Here is a 19,917-nt window from a genome sequence, read left to right on the forward strand (position 1 = left end):
ATTTTTACCGAGTATTGTGGAGCATCGCAGCTTGGTAGGTGAGCCTCTTCGGCGTTCCCGATACGTTTTCCTTTTTTCTCTCCCCAAACACGATCAGTGCGGAGTCTGTAATCAGCTGCACAGAACATATGGTGTGTCACGGAAATGCGCTCTCGCTCGTATATCAACAGGGAACAGGCGCCTAGCTGATCGGCTTGTCACGCTGGCACCTCTCGCGTTGTTTCTCTTAGTTTTCAAAACTGCCATGGTTAGAGTGTAAACCGTACAGTTTAATTAAGCTAAAATATATACTCGCAAAATGAAATATGCTGTCAATTTTGACCTTTCAGTGCCCATCCGCGTTCCGTTCACAATGGGAACATTATGTCCCACTAGAAGCACAGCGCGGGAAGGACGAACTATGAAGACCAAACGGGACACGCGCTTGTCCTGTCTGGCCTTTATCGTTCGTCCTTCCCGTGCTATGCGTCTAGGGTAACTATGTATTACTAACCAGCCCAAGCCTATACTATTCTGAAGAACATTATGTCCCTTGTTACCAACGCGAGTAAGACACCTGTCAATTGCAACCTCCCATTTCTTAAAGTGAAGCTGTCTTTGCGAACCTCCTTGCATCTCTCTTGCTGACCGTGGGTGCCGCCTGTTGCTGCTGCTCGTGCGTTCGCCAAATAGCTCACGCTCGGATGGATGGATGGATGGATGAATGTTATGAGCGTCCCCTCAAGAATGGGGCTATGGGTTGCGCCACCAAGCTCTTGCTATCCTCTCTTGCTAAGCTCTTGCTATCGTCCCTTGCTCTTGCTCGGCTGAAGGACGGTGGCTCCATCTGTGAGCTGTGGCTCACACTACTTCGTCCACAGCAGTGCAATGTAGGGGGGGGGAGGGGGGGAGCCAGCCTGCGCATGCGGGTCGTTGGTCGCTGGTGGGGAAGGCGAGGGCGCTGCGACGCGGAAATCCGCGATGAGACGCTAGTAAGGACACCGAAGGAGAGGGCCTCATGGTTGCGCATTCGTTGCGCCACGTGGCTACCACGTGGACGGTCACATCTGCGTCTCCAAGGGGAAGTGGCGTGCCCCCAAGCAAATGGCGCACAAAGCCAGCTTGCCTCTTTCAACCCCGATAAGGCTGGTTGCGTTCAAAGGTGCACTTGCATTCTCCGCTGGCGTGCCATCTAAACGTACTATGTCAGAGCAACAGAAAGTGGAGCAAAAATGCAATGCGCCGAGCAAGCATGACTACGACATGCTGCGAAACATGCTCCTCGGCGTGCGCACCTGCTCCTCAGCGTTAGCACCAGTCCTGCTCTTCAGTGTGAGCACTTGCTCAAATGCACGCGGGATCGAGCGTGATCGCAAGCGTACAATATTGGCGCTCGACGAGAATCAACGGGCCGTGCACCCCTTATGCATTTGCGGAAAGCGTCACTGTATATAGATTCCAACTGCCCACGTTCGATTGGGTGCATTTCGTTTAATTCACGAGTGTGCGTTCCAATTCGATTATACTCCTGCCTCTCCAGTCGGGTTTCCGTTCTGTACGATACTATCATAGAACTTGCCATGACTTCTTTTATCTCAGTCGGCCCCTTGTAATTTTTCATAGAGCGAGACCTCGTGTTCAAAATTTATGCACTAAAAAATAAGATCAACGAATTTATCCAGAAACAGCTAACACTGCGCAAGAGCAAGACGCTGTGCCGGTCAGCCCTAGTCCTAACTAGCGTGAATATCAACAGGGCGCAAATACATACCTAACTCGCGAAATTTCTTGAACGCATTTGGTTGATTCTCACCTGATACTTAGTCGCGCCTCAAAGGCTTCCTTTTTCTTCGGCTTCCTTTGGCGTTTTCTGGAACTCGCTACAAAATTTTATGGCGCTCGCAGCACCTTTCCTCAAAGGCTTCCCCGCGCAAGGTTTGCATGGTCTAGCTTCCTTTGATGAAACCTAGAATGCGCGTTACCTCTAGCGCAATATAATCACATAAACGGTCATGTACATTGCCAAGGATAATAGCTTCAGTTTTGCTCGACCTGAAGACCAAGGCGGCGAAAGTTGACGACGCCAAATCGATCACCTAACGCCCGAACAAAGCTTGGCGTGTAGGCCTATCAGAGCTACCGTCGCGATAGTTCTCTGATGGCTTCGAGTTTTTTAGCGTGCGCCTGAACCCAAACACAATAGGGCTTTCTTTTTCTATTCCTGTCTGATCTGAGTCCGCTTTCCGATGCTGGCATTAGAAAACGCGTCATCGTGTTCTCCTGGGCAAAATATCGCAGCCACTTAGTATCTGCGATCTGCGGGAGCTTCGACCTCAGCTAGTAAGTGTCAATGGTCAGCGCATATCTGCAAGTGGGAGTCGGCAATCAAGGCGGTATGCCGCTGTGTGTAGTACCGACACGCGCTAGCCAGAAGCTATGAATTCGTGCCTGTACGCTCGCGACAAGTGATATCTTGTGCGTAACATCGTCGTTGCGCGAGGCTATGTTCCGGCGCACGCATGTATTCACTAATATCGACACAGGGCGCAGTGCGATAATGGAGGGTTACATAATGGAAAGCCCCATTGCCGCCTTCCCGCAAATGAGCCTGCAGATAACTATCAAGTGGCGTTTACGTAAGGTTGGCCCACCGCTACAGCAGCACATCGCGAACACTGGCCAATAATCTTATGCGGGGTTCCGGTTCAGTCGTCGAACACCATCTCTCATAAACGCCATCAAGAAGGCACCCTGAAGGGCTCGCGGGGACCGCTAAGACCGCCTGGAGTCCTTGCGACGAAGCCTTAAAGGAATACGGGCATTACACTTTCGAGTTTCGACATCGTTTGTTTGTTATTCTTTAGGCAAAAATCCTTGACTTGGAAACCATAGAAAAAAAATATTGGCGTGTTTCAGAGCGCCATAAACTATTTACTGCAATAGCATTTCTACCAAGTGGGTTTGCTTTCGTTTCTGAGGAAGTGTATGTGTTTCGACATCATCACACGGAAGAGGCTTACGTGGGACCGGAACTTCGCGTCGTAATGGTACTCGATTCGGCCTACTCTATCTTCCGTAATGCGGCTATTCCGATGCGCTACCCAATGCATTCCGATGTGCTTCTGATGCGATGTGCTTCTGTTCTCACGCAGCTAGCGCTGCGAGAGAACAGAAGTGCTAGCCGCCCCATCTACACCCTCCATTCCGGTTGATACATTTACTCGCTTACTGCAGTTTGATGATGGTTACTACTTTCCTTTCCATTTGCATATTTGGGCACGTTTCCTTTCTTTTTTTACATGCGTGTAGAGAGATGTCGATGTAACTCGACTTCTTTGACGTGCAATAAATAAAAAAATGCCTGATACTTGTGCAAGCCAGTACAGATTCACTTCAAGCAATGCGGAAAAAAGAGCAAGAACAACGAGGACATTAGCTGTTGCGCCCTTGTCTTCCCTGCCATGGTGCTATTGTATTTTTATTTATCTTGATATGTGTCTACAATGAAAGAAAGAAACTTAGAAGAACAAAGTCGTAAAAAAACTAAAGGAGGTGGATGACGAGTACTCACGAATAGTTCACAAGTCGTGACAGAAAAACAACCAATTTAGTAGTCAAGCTCAGAAAATGAGGACTCATGAAGTCCTTGAGAATAAAAGAAAATGAAGGGAGAAAGAAAAATCTGTACAAACTACCGCAATAAAACATATTGGGACCTCGGTTTGGCGGAGGCAAGTAACACGCGTTTTCACAGGTTGAGAACGGAGAGTCGACTGGCTTTATTCCGCAGTAGAAGCAGGCTTGGGGAAGGAATGAAGCGTGAACCATTAACATAGGCTAGTTGCACGCGTTCCACAGCACTGTCTCTTCTTTGCCGCTTACGTCAACCTTAAAAGTTTTCTCTGAACGCGAAAACACACAGAAGAAACTTTCATAGGAAGGAGTCAACGGTGAGTTCACAGAGTCGCGCCGCAGAAAGACGTGCGTGGGTATGTCCATTGTTGAGAAACTAAACACAGGCGGCCCACGTGCGATGCGGGTGGTTGTAGGTCGAAACTGGTCGAGCCAGGAATGTAGCCTCTCTAAGTGCTGCGCGGCCTCTGGCGGAGTGCCTTGCTGGATGCCAAAAAAACTGGTCCGGAACGCCATTGATAATCCATAGAGCATCTCGGATGCGCTGAGTCCGAGGGCATCGGTGTTGCTGCTCGCAGCCCTAGTACTCGGTGGAGCGTCTCCACTGACAAATTGTCGGTGGAGACGCTACACCACGCCGATGCTCTACAGGTAGTAAGCCGTGTCGCTATGAAGACGCTTGCCAAGCGGTCTCGTCAGGGCAGAAAAAAGCGAGCTTTGGAATTGTCGGCCTCAGTCAGTAGTTATTCGCAAAGGCCAACCGTACCGTGACATCCACGTAGCAACACATGCTTCCACCACTGTTTCGACCTTGATGTCTTGTAGAGGCGTCGCCTCAGGCCACCTTAAGTACCGGTCGACACACGTGATGAGGTACCGAAAACGCTGGCAGGGCGGGAGCGGCCCTACCAAGCCTAAATGTTATCTGGTGGTTTAAAGCGCTGCACCACTGAACGCCTGTGATGGGTCACTATCACGGCTTGACAGGCTTGACAGCTTCTTGCCCAGCTTCGAACATCTTTGTTGATCTCTCGCCAAACGAAGCGGTCTGTGATAAGCTTCTGTGTCCCTCTGATGCCGAGATGGCTTAGCCCGTGCAGTGAATCGAATACTGGCCGCCGAAACTGATGGGGCGTAAACAGGCGAGGAGCTGCTTGCGATGTGTTGCACGTGACGAGTGTTGTTATGTAGGGATGCGCCATCCCCGCAAGCGGGAGCGAAGAGCTTTCTCCTGCAATTGGCGCAGCTCGGGGTCGTTTTGCTGGGTGGAGGCTAGAGCTTGGAAATCCGCGGGACTAGCAGGCACAGTACCGAACTGCGCCAGCCAGTCATCTGCCGGATTTTCGGTGGCAGAGATATGGCGGCTGTACGCAGAAAATTCGGAGATAAAAGAATTTTGCGGAAGCTCACGTTCTGAGTTCGAGGAATTGTTCTTGAAAACGAAGGTTAACGGCTTCTGGCCGGTCAGAATGTGAAAGCCAGAGCCTTCAAGAAAAAGTCGGAAAGGCTTCACAGTGAAATAGATGGCTAACATCTACCTCCTGAAGGTGCTGTAGCGAGCTTCTGTGGGTTTCAGGCCCTTTGAGAAGAAACCCAGTGGCCTCCAGTCTGTGCCATCGTGCTGCTGCAGTACTGCACCAACTGCCATGGTCGACGCGTCTATACCATAAAGCTAGTTGGGGCGTCGGGCAAAGGATGAACCAGGAACACTGCGGTAGCCAACTTTGTTTTCGCTGCCTACAAGGAGTGTTCGTGTTCCGAGGGCCAGTGTAAGGAAGGTGTTTCTTTGGAGCCACGACGTAGCAGGTCGGTAAGCGGCTAAAGAACTTGCGCACAGGGTGGTATGAAGCACCTGTGAAAATTTGAGCCCGAGTGACTTGCGCAACTTTCGGATGGAGATTCTAGAGATGAACTCCTGAATTGCCCGCACCCGTGACTCTAGTGGCTTGACGCCTTGAGGTGAAATGTGATGGCCGAGAAAACACAGGGCTTCAACGCCGAAAATGCATTTCTGGGGCTTTAGGACTAGGCTCTCAAATAGTCACTCAAATAGAAGGCGAAGGTGCTCTTTGTGCTTCCTGTCTGTGCGACTTGCAATGGTAATGTCGTCGATGTAGAGGAAAATTAACAAAAGTCCACCCATAACGACCTCCATGAACCTTTGAAAAGTTTGCGCCGCATTCTTCAAACCATAAGGCCTATGCACAAACTCACATAGGCCAAATTGAGTAGTGATTGCTGTCTTCGCGACGTCGCTGGGTTGGACAGGAATTCGATATTACGCACTCATCAAATCGGTCTTGCTGTATATTTTCGTTCCTGCGAGGTGAGCGCCGAAGTCATGTATGTGGGGAAGGAAATATTGATCCAGAGTAGTGACCGCAATCAAAGCTCGGTAATCACCAGAAGGCCCCCAGTCGCCACTATACTGCTTTGGAACCAGATGGAGGAGAGTGGAAGACCAATCGTTGGAGGAAGGACGAATAACACAGAGCTGAAGCATGCGTTAGAACTATCAGCGGGCTCCTTCCAACCTACGTTCAGTGAGCCTCCGTGGCCGTTCGGCGACAGGTGGGTCAGATGATGCGTGACCTTGTTGAGTTGAGTTGAGTTGAGTGGTTGTAGGCTACTGGTGGGATTAGCCTTGCAGTTGTTGCCGGCAATTGCTCCACCGTAGCGGCACTTAAAATACATAAATCATATAAATCAGACACAGACCTCACAACTACTCATAGTCCCTCTTAAGGTCACCATGTGGAGGCCATATCTGTGTCCTGCAGGTAATTTAAAAGAAAGTGAGAAACCTCCTTCCTATCTAACGGGTTCCCGCGCGGGAAAACAATGTCCTGAAAAGAACTGTGAGGAATTCCTGTCTTCTTGAGGGACCCGAGTAACACACTCCCTTCCGCGTTATAGAGAGTACAGCACATAAGGTAATGTTCTATGTCACCACACACACCACACGTTTAACATAATAGAGACAACGTCGGGCCAGTCTTGTACATCCATGCACGGGTGCGAGCAGAGCCCGCGCGAATGAGAAGCAGTAAAGTGGCTTGGTTTCTTTTGACACCCTTCTTCACACATGGCTTGTGAGGTGAGCTCCACAAAGAACTGAAGTGGCACAACACCGCTTCTCTGAAGAGTCTCTTGTCGTCTTGAGGCACTTTTCTCAATGGCTTCCCAGACAGCGCTTTGTGGGCGGGGCTGTCCGCCATTTCGTTGCCTATAATACCTATGTGCGAGGACACCCATTGGAATCGTATGGAGAAGCCTTTGATATGGAGATTGTGCACCGAGCGTAGGGAGCTTAGACATAAGGCACCAGTAGGGAATCCGTTCTCTAACCTTTGAAGGGCGGATTTCGAATCTGTGTGAACGACAGCAGAGGCGTACAAAACCGTAGCTTCTTTAGAGCTGCCTCAATGGCAACGCTTTCGATCGTTGTGGAGGACACGACTGCAGGGAAGCGCCCCGACCTATCATACTTCAAAGAGGGAATGTGAAAAGCAGCTGTACTAGATCCTCTGACCTTGTCCACAGAGCCATCAGTCAAAATTTGAAGATGACGTGCATATTCAGTCTCAAGATGTTCCAGTGTTTCACGGGCAGCGAATTGTTTCGGGGTTTCGTGAGTCACGGGCGCTCATAAAGTATGTTCTCCCACGTTGAAACCAGCCGACGCGCACGGATGCCAGATAAGGTAAGGTTGGACTGCAGGCCAAGTACATCGAGGGATGTGACGCTTTGCTTTAGGAGCCGATCGCGAACACTCACATCTAGGATGAAATGACTGAGGAAGTCCACTCCCAGTGTTGCAAAGCTGACATCGGCGATCACAAACACCCATCTGTGCAAGCGCAGAAGTCCGATGACTAGCCTTATTGGCCGGAGCCCATACGACGCGATGGCAGTGTTGTTAACTACGCGGAGCGTGGGTGTCGACGGGCCGCGTTGGCGATCTGCGGCAGTGGCGGGAACCATAGACAGCTCGGCTCTGGAGCCGACGAGGAAGCGAGTGGCGGTGATGCGGTGGACTGCGAAGAATAGGCGGCTTGCGTGAGGGCCGATGTCGCATGCCGCCGTTAGCGACTGGCCAGTGCGTTTTCCCGTTCACGAACAGGGCTGGGTGCAGCGACTTGCTTGTTATTGAAAGCGACGGGGATATTTTACCTAAATGTCATCATTGCAACAAATATACGTCTTCCAGAGCCCGATAATTTTATAAGGTAAGCTTTTGTATGCCTACTCTCCCATGGTAAGGGCTTTGGCGCATCGACTTGGTCGGTCTTTCGTCGAGTAAAGTCCGGCTTACTGTTAATCGGCCCGCCTTAACCGGCACACCGACACTGGATAAAGTGTCATTACAAAGGCGGCCAATACCACAGACAGTACATTGCGCAGTCACGTGTCTCACTTGGGGCTGGTCTCCGCTCCTTGCCTGGCTCATTGGCAGGCAGGTCATTGCTTTGGCGCAAAGTGCTGTAAAGAGTATGACCAATAGCACGGCGGTTCTTTAACCGCTTCATGAAAGTTTCGCTTCTCAGATTGTTTTCTGTTTTTTTTTAATTACGGATCTACACTGTAAAATAATTTACACCCTTAAAAGGGACAAATGGTGTAACTGTGTCAACAACTCACATCCTTATAAGGGTGTGATTCTTATACCTCACACCCTAAGGGTGTGAGTTATATACACCTAGCCCCCTTTTCCCATTTAATGGCGTAAATTATTTTAAAGTGTACCAGTATAGCAGTGCACCCGTATACGTTTTAGCGACAACGTCGTCATTATATGCAGCAGTGAGTGTCATTTTCCGCTCGCTATAGCCTCAGCGGCGTCAGTAATCAACGTGTAAAACTCGTTGCGTAGCATCTAGTTTCTTTCCGAGACATAGCCGTAATATGAGTTTCTGTTTGGCTCCTGAAACGAGAGCGTTAGCGGATGGGTCGCGGTATAGAGGTGTATGTAATGATGTTCCAGATAATAGTTACAGGTATGTGGAACACCTGTTCGGGATGATAGTGTCTATTTCACTTTCAAATGAGTAGAACGCAGTTCTACTCATCTTTATTATGGCCAAATTAAAAGTGGAAAACACCCAATCTCCGGAACGATGTTACATATATTTTTTTAAGTATTATGCCGACCGCCACTTCACATAGGTAAGCGGAACAATATTTTCTCACTTATATATGGAACCTGAGGGCAACAAGATTATATGTGTATACGGATGAGCTGTCAAAGAAGACTCCACATGTCACTGACCTCTGTCTGTCTATGGTATGCTATGGTATGGTAAAACTTGCCCCCTATAATTGCTGAACTGCTTTCTCTCGCACTGTCTTCCTGTGTTCATTTCGTTATTGTTGTTGTTCGCAACATGTCGATTATTTGGTGTGACACTAAAAACAAAGCCGACAATAGAACAAAGCAGAGTGTGCGTGTAGGCCAGTTCGTGGTTCACAAATTTGGAAAGTTACCTCAAGCAAACACGAGACTTACCGCTTCGTGCTGTGCCTTCCTTCAAGTCTCGCGTTTTGCTTACGGTAACTTCCCGAAACCGACAATAGAGGCACGTACAGCGAAGCGCAGAAACCCGAGGACCAGTAATAAAAACGTTTTGCACTGCCCTTGCACTTTACCACACGCATCTCAGGCTGTCGCGCTGAATAATTGAAACTGAACCCTAACCGCATCGCGACTCTTAATCACCCTTTCTCTCTCTCTCTCTCTCTCTCTCTCTCTATATATATATATATATATATATATATATATATATATATATATATATATATATATATATATATATCAATTTGTGTGTGCGTTTTAGTTTCTCTAGGTCGCTTGAATGACATTGTGATGAGTCTCTCGGGAAGAAATATTCTTTTGTCTTTTCTTGTTTGTCTGTCGCAGAGAACCGAAGCGAGTACAGCGGCAAAGTGAGTATCTCATTAGCCCGGTGTCTTTCCTTGCGAAGCCCGAGGCACCGACGAGGCATCTGTTCCGGTTAATCACGTCGACAAGGGAAAACGCGAGCGCCTTATAACGCCCTTGTTTTAAACCCTCGGCATCCTGGTTCCCGAACTCTTCGATTATTCGGCAGCGGGCGCATATTAATAACGCGAGTCCTGCCTCACTGGTATTTACGTCACTCGGGCGCCTATAGTACTACGTGTGTGTGTGCGTTCGCAGCCATTGAGCGAGCTTTAGGTACAGAGTTGCCCATAAACCACGGGACGCTTCTCCACAACATTTTAAGCCCTTGGCGTGAGCCCGCAGGCTCTTAATGAGAAAATTGAAGGAAAAAGAAAGGAGTTTTGTAGTGTCGCGGTTTTACGCGGCGCCAAATTACATCCTGTGTCGCGTAAGGCAGTTTGCGGATGGGGTCGGGGTTCCTAATTTTGAAAGCTGGAGCAGCTCGGGCCTGAATGGCTAACACCGGACGGATAGCCCCGGCGGCCAGGGCGGCGTCATTTTCTGTCACTTGCTTGATTGTTTATTATACTGCGAATATCATCCTAACAGCATGCCTGTGCATGTCTCTGCACTGTGTGTATACATGCACGTTCTTCGTTTTCCGAGCATGCCTATGCGTGTGTCTTCGCAAGCACCTGCCTATCTGTGCCAGTGGGTTTGTGTGTCCACGCGTACGTGTAGAGATTGGTTAGCTGGATGTCTTATTTTGGAAAGCATTGCTGTTTGGGCTAATATGACATAAGGGGAAATAACTAAAATACTGCATTACTACACCAGAATAGTCCCGCACAATCCAGCTATCAAGCGGGTGTTAGCCAAATTCAGCCACAAGAATTCGTATAGTAGAAATGTGTTTGTTCAAGTTAAACCAAATTTCTGTGTAGAGCTCCATGCTTTCTCATATTCAGAGGAAGCAATGAAGTCATGAGCCTGTATAATAGCCATGCGCCACCGTCACAACTTGTAGCGGATTTCACCACGGCTCTTGAAGCAAAATATGATCGCTAGAAACGCGCCGTACAACCAAAAGGCGTTTTTTATTGCAGGGCAATGCCGCATTAAACGAGAAAGAAAATTGGTGTACCTTGTCAAATGATGGCATGGCTATAAATGGCTCCAGAATCGTTGTTTTTAAAGAGATGTTGTTGAAAAAAAAAACCTTGGAATAGCTGTAAGCGTACATGTCTGCTTCCTAAAAAGTCTGTATGGGTTTATGTTCAGCACCAGGAAGTAGCCGAAGAGGTTACTACCGGTAGAAACCTGTTCCGGTGGTGTAGCGGGAACAATCAGTTTTTTTATTGTTCCCGCCTCATGTTACGTAGACTCGGCGTATTCTCGGCGTGAATTCTCGTGATGGCTACTCTCTCACTCCTGTCTATCGCCAGTAACTTTTCTAATGAGCTTCCGCTTTCTCTAAACTCACCTGAACGATTAGTTATGAGTGCATAAAGCGTCCATTTTCAGAGATCGTTGGGCGATCCTGGCGCCCGTAGGCCTGACGAGACGGATACGCATAGCAACAGTAGGATGGTTTCTAATATATCGTCTTGCCTTGGATACGTTTGGCACGAGGCACCAGATGGCGCCCTGTTTTATAACGGCTTCTTTACGTTTGCGTTTCCATACGGTAAACTAAAAGACTTCAAAGGACACGCACCGTAACGTCCCGCAAGGGTGCGTACGTTTGCTAAGGGAGGCGACAAATGCTATTCTAAAGCTGTTAGGTTTTACTCATGAATACGTTCACTAAACTTGCCGGTACAGTGGCCTGACAAAAGTGACAAATGAAACTTAGGATATGGATATTCAATTCAAAATATTTTCCTGAGAGGGCACCGCATCTATTATCTGAACCTCTCTCCTACTGAGAAAAAGTGTCCCTCGTTAGGAAAGAAAACGAATGCACCTTAAGTGGCCAACAATCTAAGCTCATCGGTGCGGTGTTACGACTTAGCTGAAAGAAAATATATCTAACGCAGACAGAAAGTCCTGGAAGTCCTTTGCACTTGTAAAGCAGCTTTATAAGGCGTGCAGTCGGTTCTCTGACACGGGGCCCCAAGGCCAGTTGAGTAAACTTCAGTCAACTTCACCACCATATAACATAAAACGGCTACGGAGTTACATTTTAATTGTGGCCTGGCCATTGCGTGATCACAGAAATGATTATGCATGAAATGAAGACTTGCATGTTTCGACTGAATTGTCAATATTGACTCTATCTTCATTCCTGTAATGAACCTTCGGGGGTTAACAGTATCAATAGACAAATAAAAACGCAAACAAACCTGCATGTTTTATAATGCAATTACAAAGGCTTCGAGGCAGCGTGGCCACTTTGCGTGCGCAATCTCGTTCGCTAAGCGTCTGCAATGTGCTTGAGTGAGCCGTGAAGACAGGGTGTTTTGTGTGCAAAAGCATGCTATCACAAAAGAGAAGAAGTAATATGTTCATCTATTGTACGCGGTGCGTGTTTGTGTGGACCCACTATTATACTTGCCCATGCGCTTGTCTGTATGCACATTTGTATGATGTATACAGGGTGTTCCAACTATCATAGACCAAGGTTTAGAAATATGCGAATGCCACGTAGCTGAACAGAACAAAGGCAATGTTCTTTGCCTTCGCTTAGAGGTACTCAGAGGAATTTTCTTGCATTTGGCCTAATTATAGAATTAGTCCTAATTATTTATGCAACTTCTGAAATATTATATTTAGACGAATAGTGTTAATGAGAAAATTGTAGAGCAACATGAAAAACTCCCAATACAGCTTTATGTTGTTCAATGCGTGCGACATAAGTGTTTTTTCAGAGCGTGAAAGAAGCCTGCGAATGCCTTGCAAAGTGCCTCGAGCGGCCAGTGGAGCGGCAATATTGCGTGTATTCGCGAGCTTCTTTCATGCTTCGAAAAACACTTTTAAGTAGCATGTATTGAGCAACAGAAAGCTGTATCGGGGGTTTTTCATGTCGCTCTACAGTTTTCTCAATGGCACTTTTAATCTAATTATAATATTTGAGAAGTTGATTAATTAATTAGTATTCATTATGTAATTAGGTGGTATGAAATAAATAATCTGAGCATCTCCAAGCAAGATTACTTTGGTTCTGTCCAGCTACGTGGCATATGCAAATTTAAAAAAAAATGGGGAACGATAGTTGTGACACTGTATATGTATGTATGTGTGTATGGCAAGCACGTACGCGTGCATTTATGCATGCATGTATTCCTGCTCGTGGTATCTGCATCTCAGCAGCTACAAACTGGCTTCTAAAACAGCTAACTTCAAGAGTCTGCTTCCTTTGAAACATAAGCAAGTGTCTGACTGTTATTCCTTTATGCACCTTTCCGCGCAGGCGGTGGACGTGTGGGCGATGGGTGTGACGCTCTACGCTTTCGTGGTGGGCAACGTTCCCTTCCACGACCCCAGCGTGCTCATCCTCTACAACAAAATCAGAAACCAGCCTCTAGTCTTTCCGTGAGTGTGCCTACGATCAACTTACATTTTTCCGGCAAGTGAGAGTCGGCCATCTTTTTCAACGTCTACACGGTTCGTACCCGTATAGTAAACCTCTTCGCCTATTTCCGCGCGTATCTCGAGCAGACTAAAAAAAAAAAAGTTAAGATCAGACCAAAAACGAACTGAAAGCTTCGGACCAACCTGTAAGCTCCTGTGCCGAGGTGCGTCGCATCGTGCCCTGTGCCATGCTCTAACTACATGCACGCACCTTAGCGTCTCAATCAGGGTCTTCACAGAACTACTATTAGGCGGGGCTTTTGAAAACGTGATTTGCCCTACTTCAACGTACCGCCTGTCCCTATTCTCGTAGATGGGACAAATGCCAAGCCGAGCAGCCTGTGTTGCATGAGGTGCCCCCCCCCCCCCCCCCCCCATTATGCGAATAAACGGCAGGCGATATTGGCTCCTACCCTGCAAACGAGTACAGTCTGAAGTAGTGCTAACGTTAGCTTCATCAGACTGTAATTCGACTTGCAGAGCCGCATATATGATTAACTCGAATTCCTACCGGGCAGAAGTTCTGGCCCGCGGTCGTTACAAGCGCATTCGACCGGAGGCCTTGTTGCTTTGCATTAGCAGTCGCCCATTGTCACCCTTCATGAATGTCGTTCTGTCACCTTGCCCTTTCTCCGACGCACAGTAACAGACCCGAGGCATTAACCTCAGGTCGTCCTTTCTCCTATTTCTAAATAGACTTCCTCGTACTCTCACGCCATGTCAACGTGCTTGCACGTCGCAGTTACTTGAAGCGCCTTCACCTGACGATGCGTGAACTGAAGCGACTGGAGATGAAGTGTAGGAGAACAGATAGCGCCACCTATCATTGCTTCCTCAATTTCATAATGCGGGGAAACATATGTAGACGGAAAGCCTCTTTTTAACATAAAACCATGTAAGTTTGACAAGGCCGTCCATCTGGTATCAGTAATGAATGCGCAATAAGGACGCTTCCTAACTGCTCTTCTTTTTCTGTTTGTACGTGCTTATTGCAAGCTCTCAGCGCACATTATCAATCGACCAGATAATCAATTTTTCATCCGTGCGCTGTGTCCATTAAACACGTAGCCCGTGAGATGTATGCGGGCGTCATCTAAATGCTTGCGCATGGCTGAGTCCATTAATAATTTGCACACACGCAACGGATCGACCGCCGAGAAGTGCTTCTTCGCGTTGGGCATAATAAATGAGAGTGTGGCACTCCTTAGAAATGTGGCGCTTCAGGAGATAACCTACATATCGACTGAATACTGAAGGCATGAACGTGAATCAGGTATGGTCAAGGCACTTAGAAGATTGAGTAATTACCCACTGTTGTTTGCACCGATAGCATATCACCACCGGTTCTTCTACTCAGAGATTTTGCCGGCGACCGGTATATTTAGTCGCTATTGCATTGTGTCACTCATATCATGCAAAGTCGGCCAATCTAAAATAAACGCGCCTGGCCTGCTTCGCCTACTCTGTTCCCAATATATGTATATGTTTTTTTTTTCTCTTGTAGCTCCAACATCAGCATTGAGCTCCAAGACCTCCTTTCACGCATGCTGAAGAAAAACCCTGAAGAGAGGATTACAGTTCCTGAAATTAAGGTAAACTGCACCTTTGTCTTGCCGTCATTGAAAAGCAACCAATCAGTATATTTCAGTCAACGTATGCTAATATAAATAACATTACCTCAATCGAATCCAAACCCAAGTCGCTTTTCTCCTACTGGTATTTCGTAATGACGCGCTCTTATCATACCACTGCCGTACTGATGCTTCGCTGCTGCAATGTTCCCTCCCATACTTTCCTAGTGTGTCTATATGTCTGCCACAATGCAAAAAAGTTAACTGAACAATAAACTAAAAATGTTTTGTGTACTATTACAGCAGAGTTGAGGCAGGGGGACAGGAAGAAAATTAAATAGAGACGACAGCGTTGTTAACCACAAAAGCGTCTGATCGGCTAGACTACTCTCAGATAATTAAAAAGGAGAATAAGCAGGCGTAAGAGAGAGGCGAAGGAAAGCCGTCGTGCATTTGTGCAGGAAATTCAAGAACATCGACTGCATTGTAAATTAGCACATGCAAAAAACGACGACGGACCCTTGGAAAAAGCGCGCGAATTTTTGTATTTTGCAAGTCTCTACAAGAACTACTAGCCTATCAGAGTTCTCTGAACTGTGAACAACCACCGCCATTAGACTCGGTCAACAATTGCGTCACATCACAGTATTATTTCCGCTTTGTGCGCGAGTCAGGTATAGATGATACCATCAGTATTCCATCTGCCCCCGCAGGTAGATCCATGGGTGACCCAAAATGGCACATTCCCGATGCCGTCTGAAGGCGAGAACTGCGTCTTCGTCGAAGTCACGGAGGAGGAAATTGACAACTGCGTGCGCACGATCCCGAAGCTGGACACGTTGGTAAGGATCCGTATGGTTTCCTTTAATGTGCAACGCAGCACATGTAGAAAACTCGAGTCGACTGAGCAAATCAGGATACAAAGTGCTGCATGATGCTAGAGAAACTATACGTTATATAGTTTCTCTGCCTATACCTTGGTCTTGTTATTAATGTGCTATTGCTCCGGGCAAAAAATTATGCAATCACGATCTTGCTGCGCAAGGCCTGGCTTACACCTTCTAGTTCGTTAAAACAACCCGTGTTGTATCATTTGTTATCGCGCTTACAGACACAAGGAAAGGTGCCTCTTTTACAGCGAAGCCGTAAAGCCGTACGTGGTTAGCCCGTTCGTCCGTCCGTCCATCCGTCCGTCTGTTGGTCTCCTATACGCCGAAAACTCCTGCGGCGCAACCCCATGCGCATGCGCGAGAAACGCCACGTAGATAGCGCAAGGCCTGTTTACTCCGATCCATGACGTTACGCTACCTGGCCTGAAATTTCCATTGACAAGACTCGCGTGATGAAAGCGACTACGTAAAAATCACTGTTGCCTACTCGGGAGCATCCCCATTAGATTCTATGGCAGTCGTGCCCGGTAATACGACGTGGGCGTTCCACTCTGGCGGCGGCTGCATATGGCGCAGCCGCTACCGCCCTGTCTTGAAAACGGCTTGCGATGGGGGCAAGAGTGCGGCGAGTGGTCATGGTCATAGCTTCGTGTGCGCTTGGCTCTGGTCACTTAGTTCGAGTTGAAGCGAGAGGCAGCACGAAGGTCAATACGCTCGCTACTGCTGCCGCGATTCCTCACTCAAGCGTTTTGACAGCGAATGTGCGCGGTCATTGAGTGAAATGTGTTCATGATTGCTTGTGCGTAGGTGACACCAAGCTTGTTAATTTAGTTAATGAGCGAATGCGTACATCCTTATACGAGCCGATAAAACTCCTACCCGTACTTCGTATAGCTGCCTAATAATCTTCTATCGCAGGCGATGTGCCTTTCGGGCGAAACTGCGACTTTTTTTTTCTTCGTAGACTACTTATTTCCGTATTTTTAACCCGATAAGCCACAATTGCAAGTATCGCTCGTCTATGTTTGTGTCGCCGTCCAGTTGCAATTATTGCGATAGAAATCATACGGAGACTCCAGGCGCATTCACACCGTCGGTGTTGGCGTCACCGTGATGTTGCGTATATGTCCAAGTGCGATCACATCGTGGGCGCGCGCCGTATGCTGTGTGTGCGAGTAAAAGCGTTCAAGGGTGAGCCGGAGATGGTGGCTCGACCTCGCGTGCTAGGGAGGAAGGCGGGGAGGAAGCGCGCCGTCCTCCATTGCACGCAAGGCACTGGGGGTGGAGGGGGTATCCTACTCCCGCGGCGGCTGCGTGCAGTGCGGCTGAGCGACTGAGCGCGGCCACGCGGGCCCCATATATCTTGAAAGCGATTAGTACAGAGTGTAGGGGTGCCGAGGGCTGATAGTATCGTGTGCGGTCTGTTCTCGCTGCTTAGTTCACATTTAAGTGGGACGCAGCACGGCGGTCAATTGGTTCGCTCCTGCCACCGCGCTTCATCTCGCCACAATTCTCATTACGAGTCTTCCGCGGTCATCGAGTAAGATGTGGTCATGTTTGTCTATGCGCGCGTGAAACCATGCTTACTTTAGTCAGTTTATGTGGCCGATAAAATAACTATTTTGCCTTCATATAGCTGTCTAGTAGTTTACTATCGCAATCGATGCTTCGCCTTTCGAGCGAAACGACGACTTATTTGCTTTGCGCTGCCGCTCTCCCCAGTAGTTGCAACATGATCAAGGGGTGGGGGGGGGGGGGGGTGGAGAGTCACATTGAGCAAGATTTTTTAAATAAGGGCTTGTCTACGCTTTGCCTCAATCAATCAATCCATTCAATCTTTTTCAGCCAAAGGAATATCTTTAAAGCTTTGGAATTAGACGTTACCATAACGAACTTCTTGTTTTTTTACATAGATGCAATCAAGTATTATGAATCTCTGGGAATGTTTACAAACTCGTTACAAACTGCTTACATTCGTTACATAGATGCAAATTAAATATTATGAATCGCTAGGAATCACAATGGTATGGTACTTTGTTAATTATTCCCATCAGGTTGTTACTGCCTTCTTGCTCCTGCCTCTTAAACTCCTCGAGTATTCTTTAACGCAGATCCTGGTTAAGAGCATGTTGAAGAAGCACTCGTTCGGGAACCCTTACAAGGACTGCCCCCGCCACCGCGCCCGCTTCACCAAGGCAACTCGTTCCAATTCAGCACCTTCCTCCTTCGATGTGTTCCTCGAAAGGTTTGGCCCTCCTCCATCACCTTTACAAAACTGCATTAGCGTCGTAGGATGTTGGCACTGAAGAGCGGCAAATGTAAAGATGCAATGCGTTAGAAAGTGCTACGGGATTAATGAAATAAACGGCTGTACCTAATCTTGTTCTAAACAACCGGCCTTTACCTTTAACGTTAGCTGGGAGAACAAGGCTGAAATGCCCTATTTTTTTAATGTTTACTTCTCAGCCTCTGCTCGTAGGCACAGTCCCGTCTGTCCGAAGCTTACTTGAACCGGATGTCCCCATATTAATCATTTTTCATTGCAGCACCAACCTGCGTCGAGGTCTGTCTTCCCATGGAGGTACTTCAATCCGACCTAAACGCTTATGTATTCGAGTCCAATAGTTTCACGTGTTTTTCTTGCGCCCGCTGCCCAGTTCTTACTAAAATAAGGAATTACGTATTTCTGTAAGTTCATAAAACACTTGGAATTACTAGACTTCATACGGAATGTTTTTGTATACTCTAGCATTTTAAAGCGCGAAGCTGTGCTGTTAAGTCGAAGCCCAGCAAAATTACGACAAAAACCACACCTGTCTTACCCGACGCTAGCTGACTATACAAACGCGACTATGATTACAAGCACTTTGCTGATTGAGAAAGGCGGATGGTTCACCATATGCTTGCCCCCATTCTAGTCTAGCATGTATATGTACCCCAAAACTGGTTTCAAAGCCTGCCGTGGTACGTACCCGACTTCACCCAGTTCATGCTAAGGTTGATAATTCGACGCGACAATTAATGACTTCATTTTATTGCGCCAGTATGCATCCTCCAGAATTTGAACTTTCGCCCAATGAGCCTCTTCTATTATAGGAATCTTCTTGCGTTTACCTAGCAGCGCTAGAACGAACCACAGCAACTCACTTCACGCTCCGCTGACCCATGTCGCGTAATCAACATGCGCGTTCTACTTCTTTTGCGAACTCGCAGGAAAGTCTCTCTGGAAAGTCCGCTGCCGGCCCTCAACGAAATCGCCTTCCTGGACCAGACATAGCGGCAGCTCGAAACTCGGGCTGCCGCAAAGCCGTTGGGACTATCTTGACCGTTGGTGGATGGCCGCCAGCGATCCTGCAGAAGTCCGCGACGAAAATGACGTCGACGACGACGAAGGCGATGACAATGAAGCAAGGCTTCATGTCATGCGCCACTCTCCGGTGCAGACGCAGCCGCGATGAACAGACTTTGCGCGTTGCGACTGCCCGGTGCCTATACCTCCGCCAGCAGCATTACGCCTCACTCCGTGCATCACCCGCGGCTGGCCCGACCCTAGCGTGAGCTGTCTTCACCTCCGCGCGGTAGCCACAAGACTCTCTGCACCGTGTCACATGTTCAACCCTCGCCTGCACTCGACCGGAGTGCATTGGCTTCATACCATCGCCCCATCTTTTTTGATACCCTTCTCTTTATCGATAGACTCTGCGCAGCTGTGATGTCACAGGATCCACCATCTATATATATATATATATATATATATCGGTCATGCGCCCGCGCGAGACCGCTGCAGTTCGCGAAACGGCAGTGTTGATGCTTTCAATGACCTGCGTACGATTGCCTTTGCAATACATGGTTGATTTGCGTTTCCTTTTAATGTCATCCAGTGTCGCGTAATTAACTAACTTACTTTCTGCCCTTACTGGCACGAATAAATGGAAGCACCATGGATTCACATTTATATACCAGATGATATACTTTAGAAATGATCGCTAAATGACTCCCCTGAGCTTCTTGAATGCACCGACCAAACGCTCCCTGTTATGTTATGTTGAGCAAAAGTTCCAGCGACAAAACTCAAGACTGCAACGTAGTTGCTGTTAAATGCGAAGTAATAAAATCAAGACTGGAATCACGGACTGGTTTAAAAGAAGAACGCAGTTAGCAGGAGTAATTTTTTTTCACTGCTTACAATGTATATACAATGGTCACCCTTCTGCTTGCAGGGTTTGCTCGGAAGTTTTATCAGCTCAAGTATACCAAATTTCATCCCTAACTTCTAACGAAGCACTCTTAACACGAAACACATTAAACAGCACTCGACTTTGCAAAACCATTAATCTGTTCACTTGTACAT

General features: G+C 47.7%; 1 protein-coding gene across 4 annotated transcripts in view; it reads left to right on the top strand.

Annotated features, from left to right (window-relative positions):
* LOC135917828 (calcium/calmodulin-dependent protein kinase kinase 1) overlaps positions 1-19,339 on the top strand; it is a 276,923-nt gene extending 257,584 nt beyond the window's left edge. For all 4 annotated transcript variants that reach the window (XM_065451429.1, XM_065451430.1, XM_070533881.1 and 1 more), the window contains exons 14-19: positions 9,530-9,555; positions 12,945-13,066; positions 14,610-14,697; positions 15,390-15,518; positions 17,678-17,811; positions 18,780-19,339. In XM_065451429.1, the coding sequence (XP_065307501.1) occupies positions 9,530-9,555; positions 12,945-13,066; positions 14,610-14,697; positions 15,390-15,518; positions 17,678-17,811; positions 18,780-18,843 (563 nt within the window). In that variant the 3' untranslated portion in view covers positions 18,844-19,339. The remainder of the gene's footprint in view (positions 1-9,529; positions 9,556-12,944; positions 13,067-14,609; positions 14,698-15,389; positions 15,519-17,677; positions 17,812-18,779) is intronic.
* Positions 19,340-19,917: the final 578 nt, after the last annotated feature.

Source organism: Dermacentor albipictus, chromosome 2 (assembly GCF_038994185.2).
Source record: "Dermacentor albipictus isolate Rhodes 1998 colony chromosome 2, USDA_Dalb.pri_finalv2, whole genome shotgun sequence".
NCBI classification, from domain to species: Eukaryota; Metazoa; Arthropoda; class Arachnida; order Ixodida; family Ixodidae; genus Dermacentor; species Dermacentor albipictus.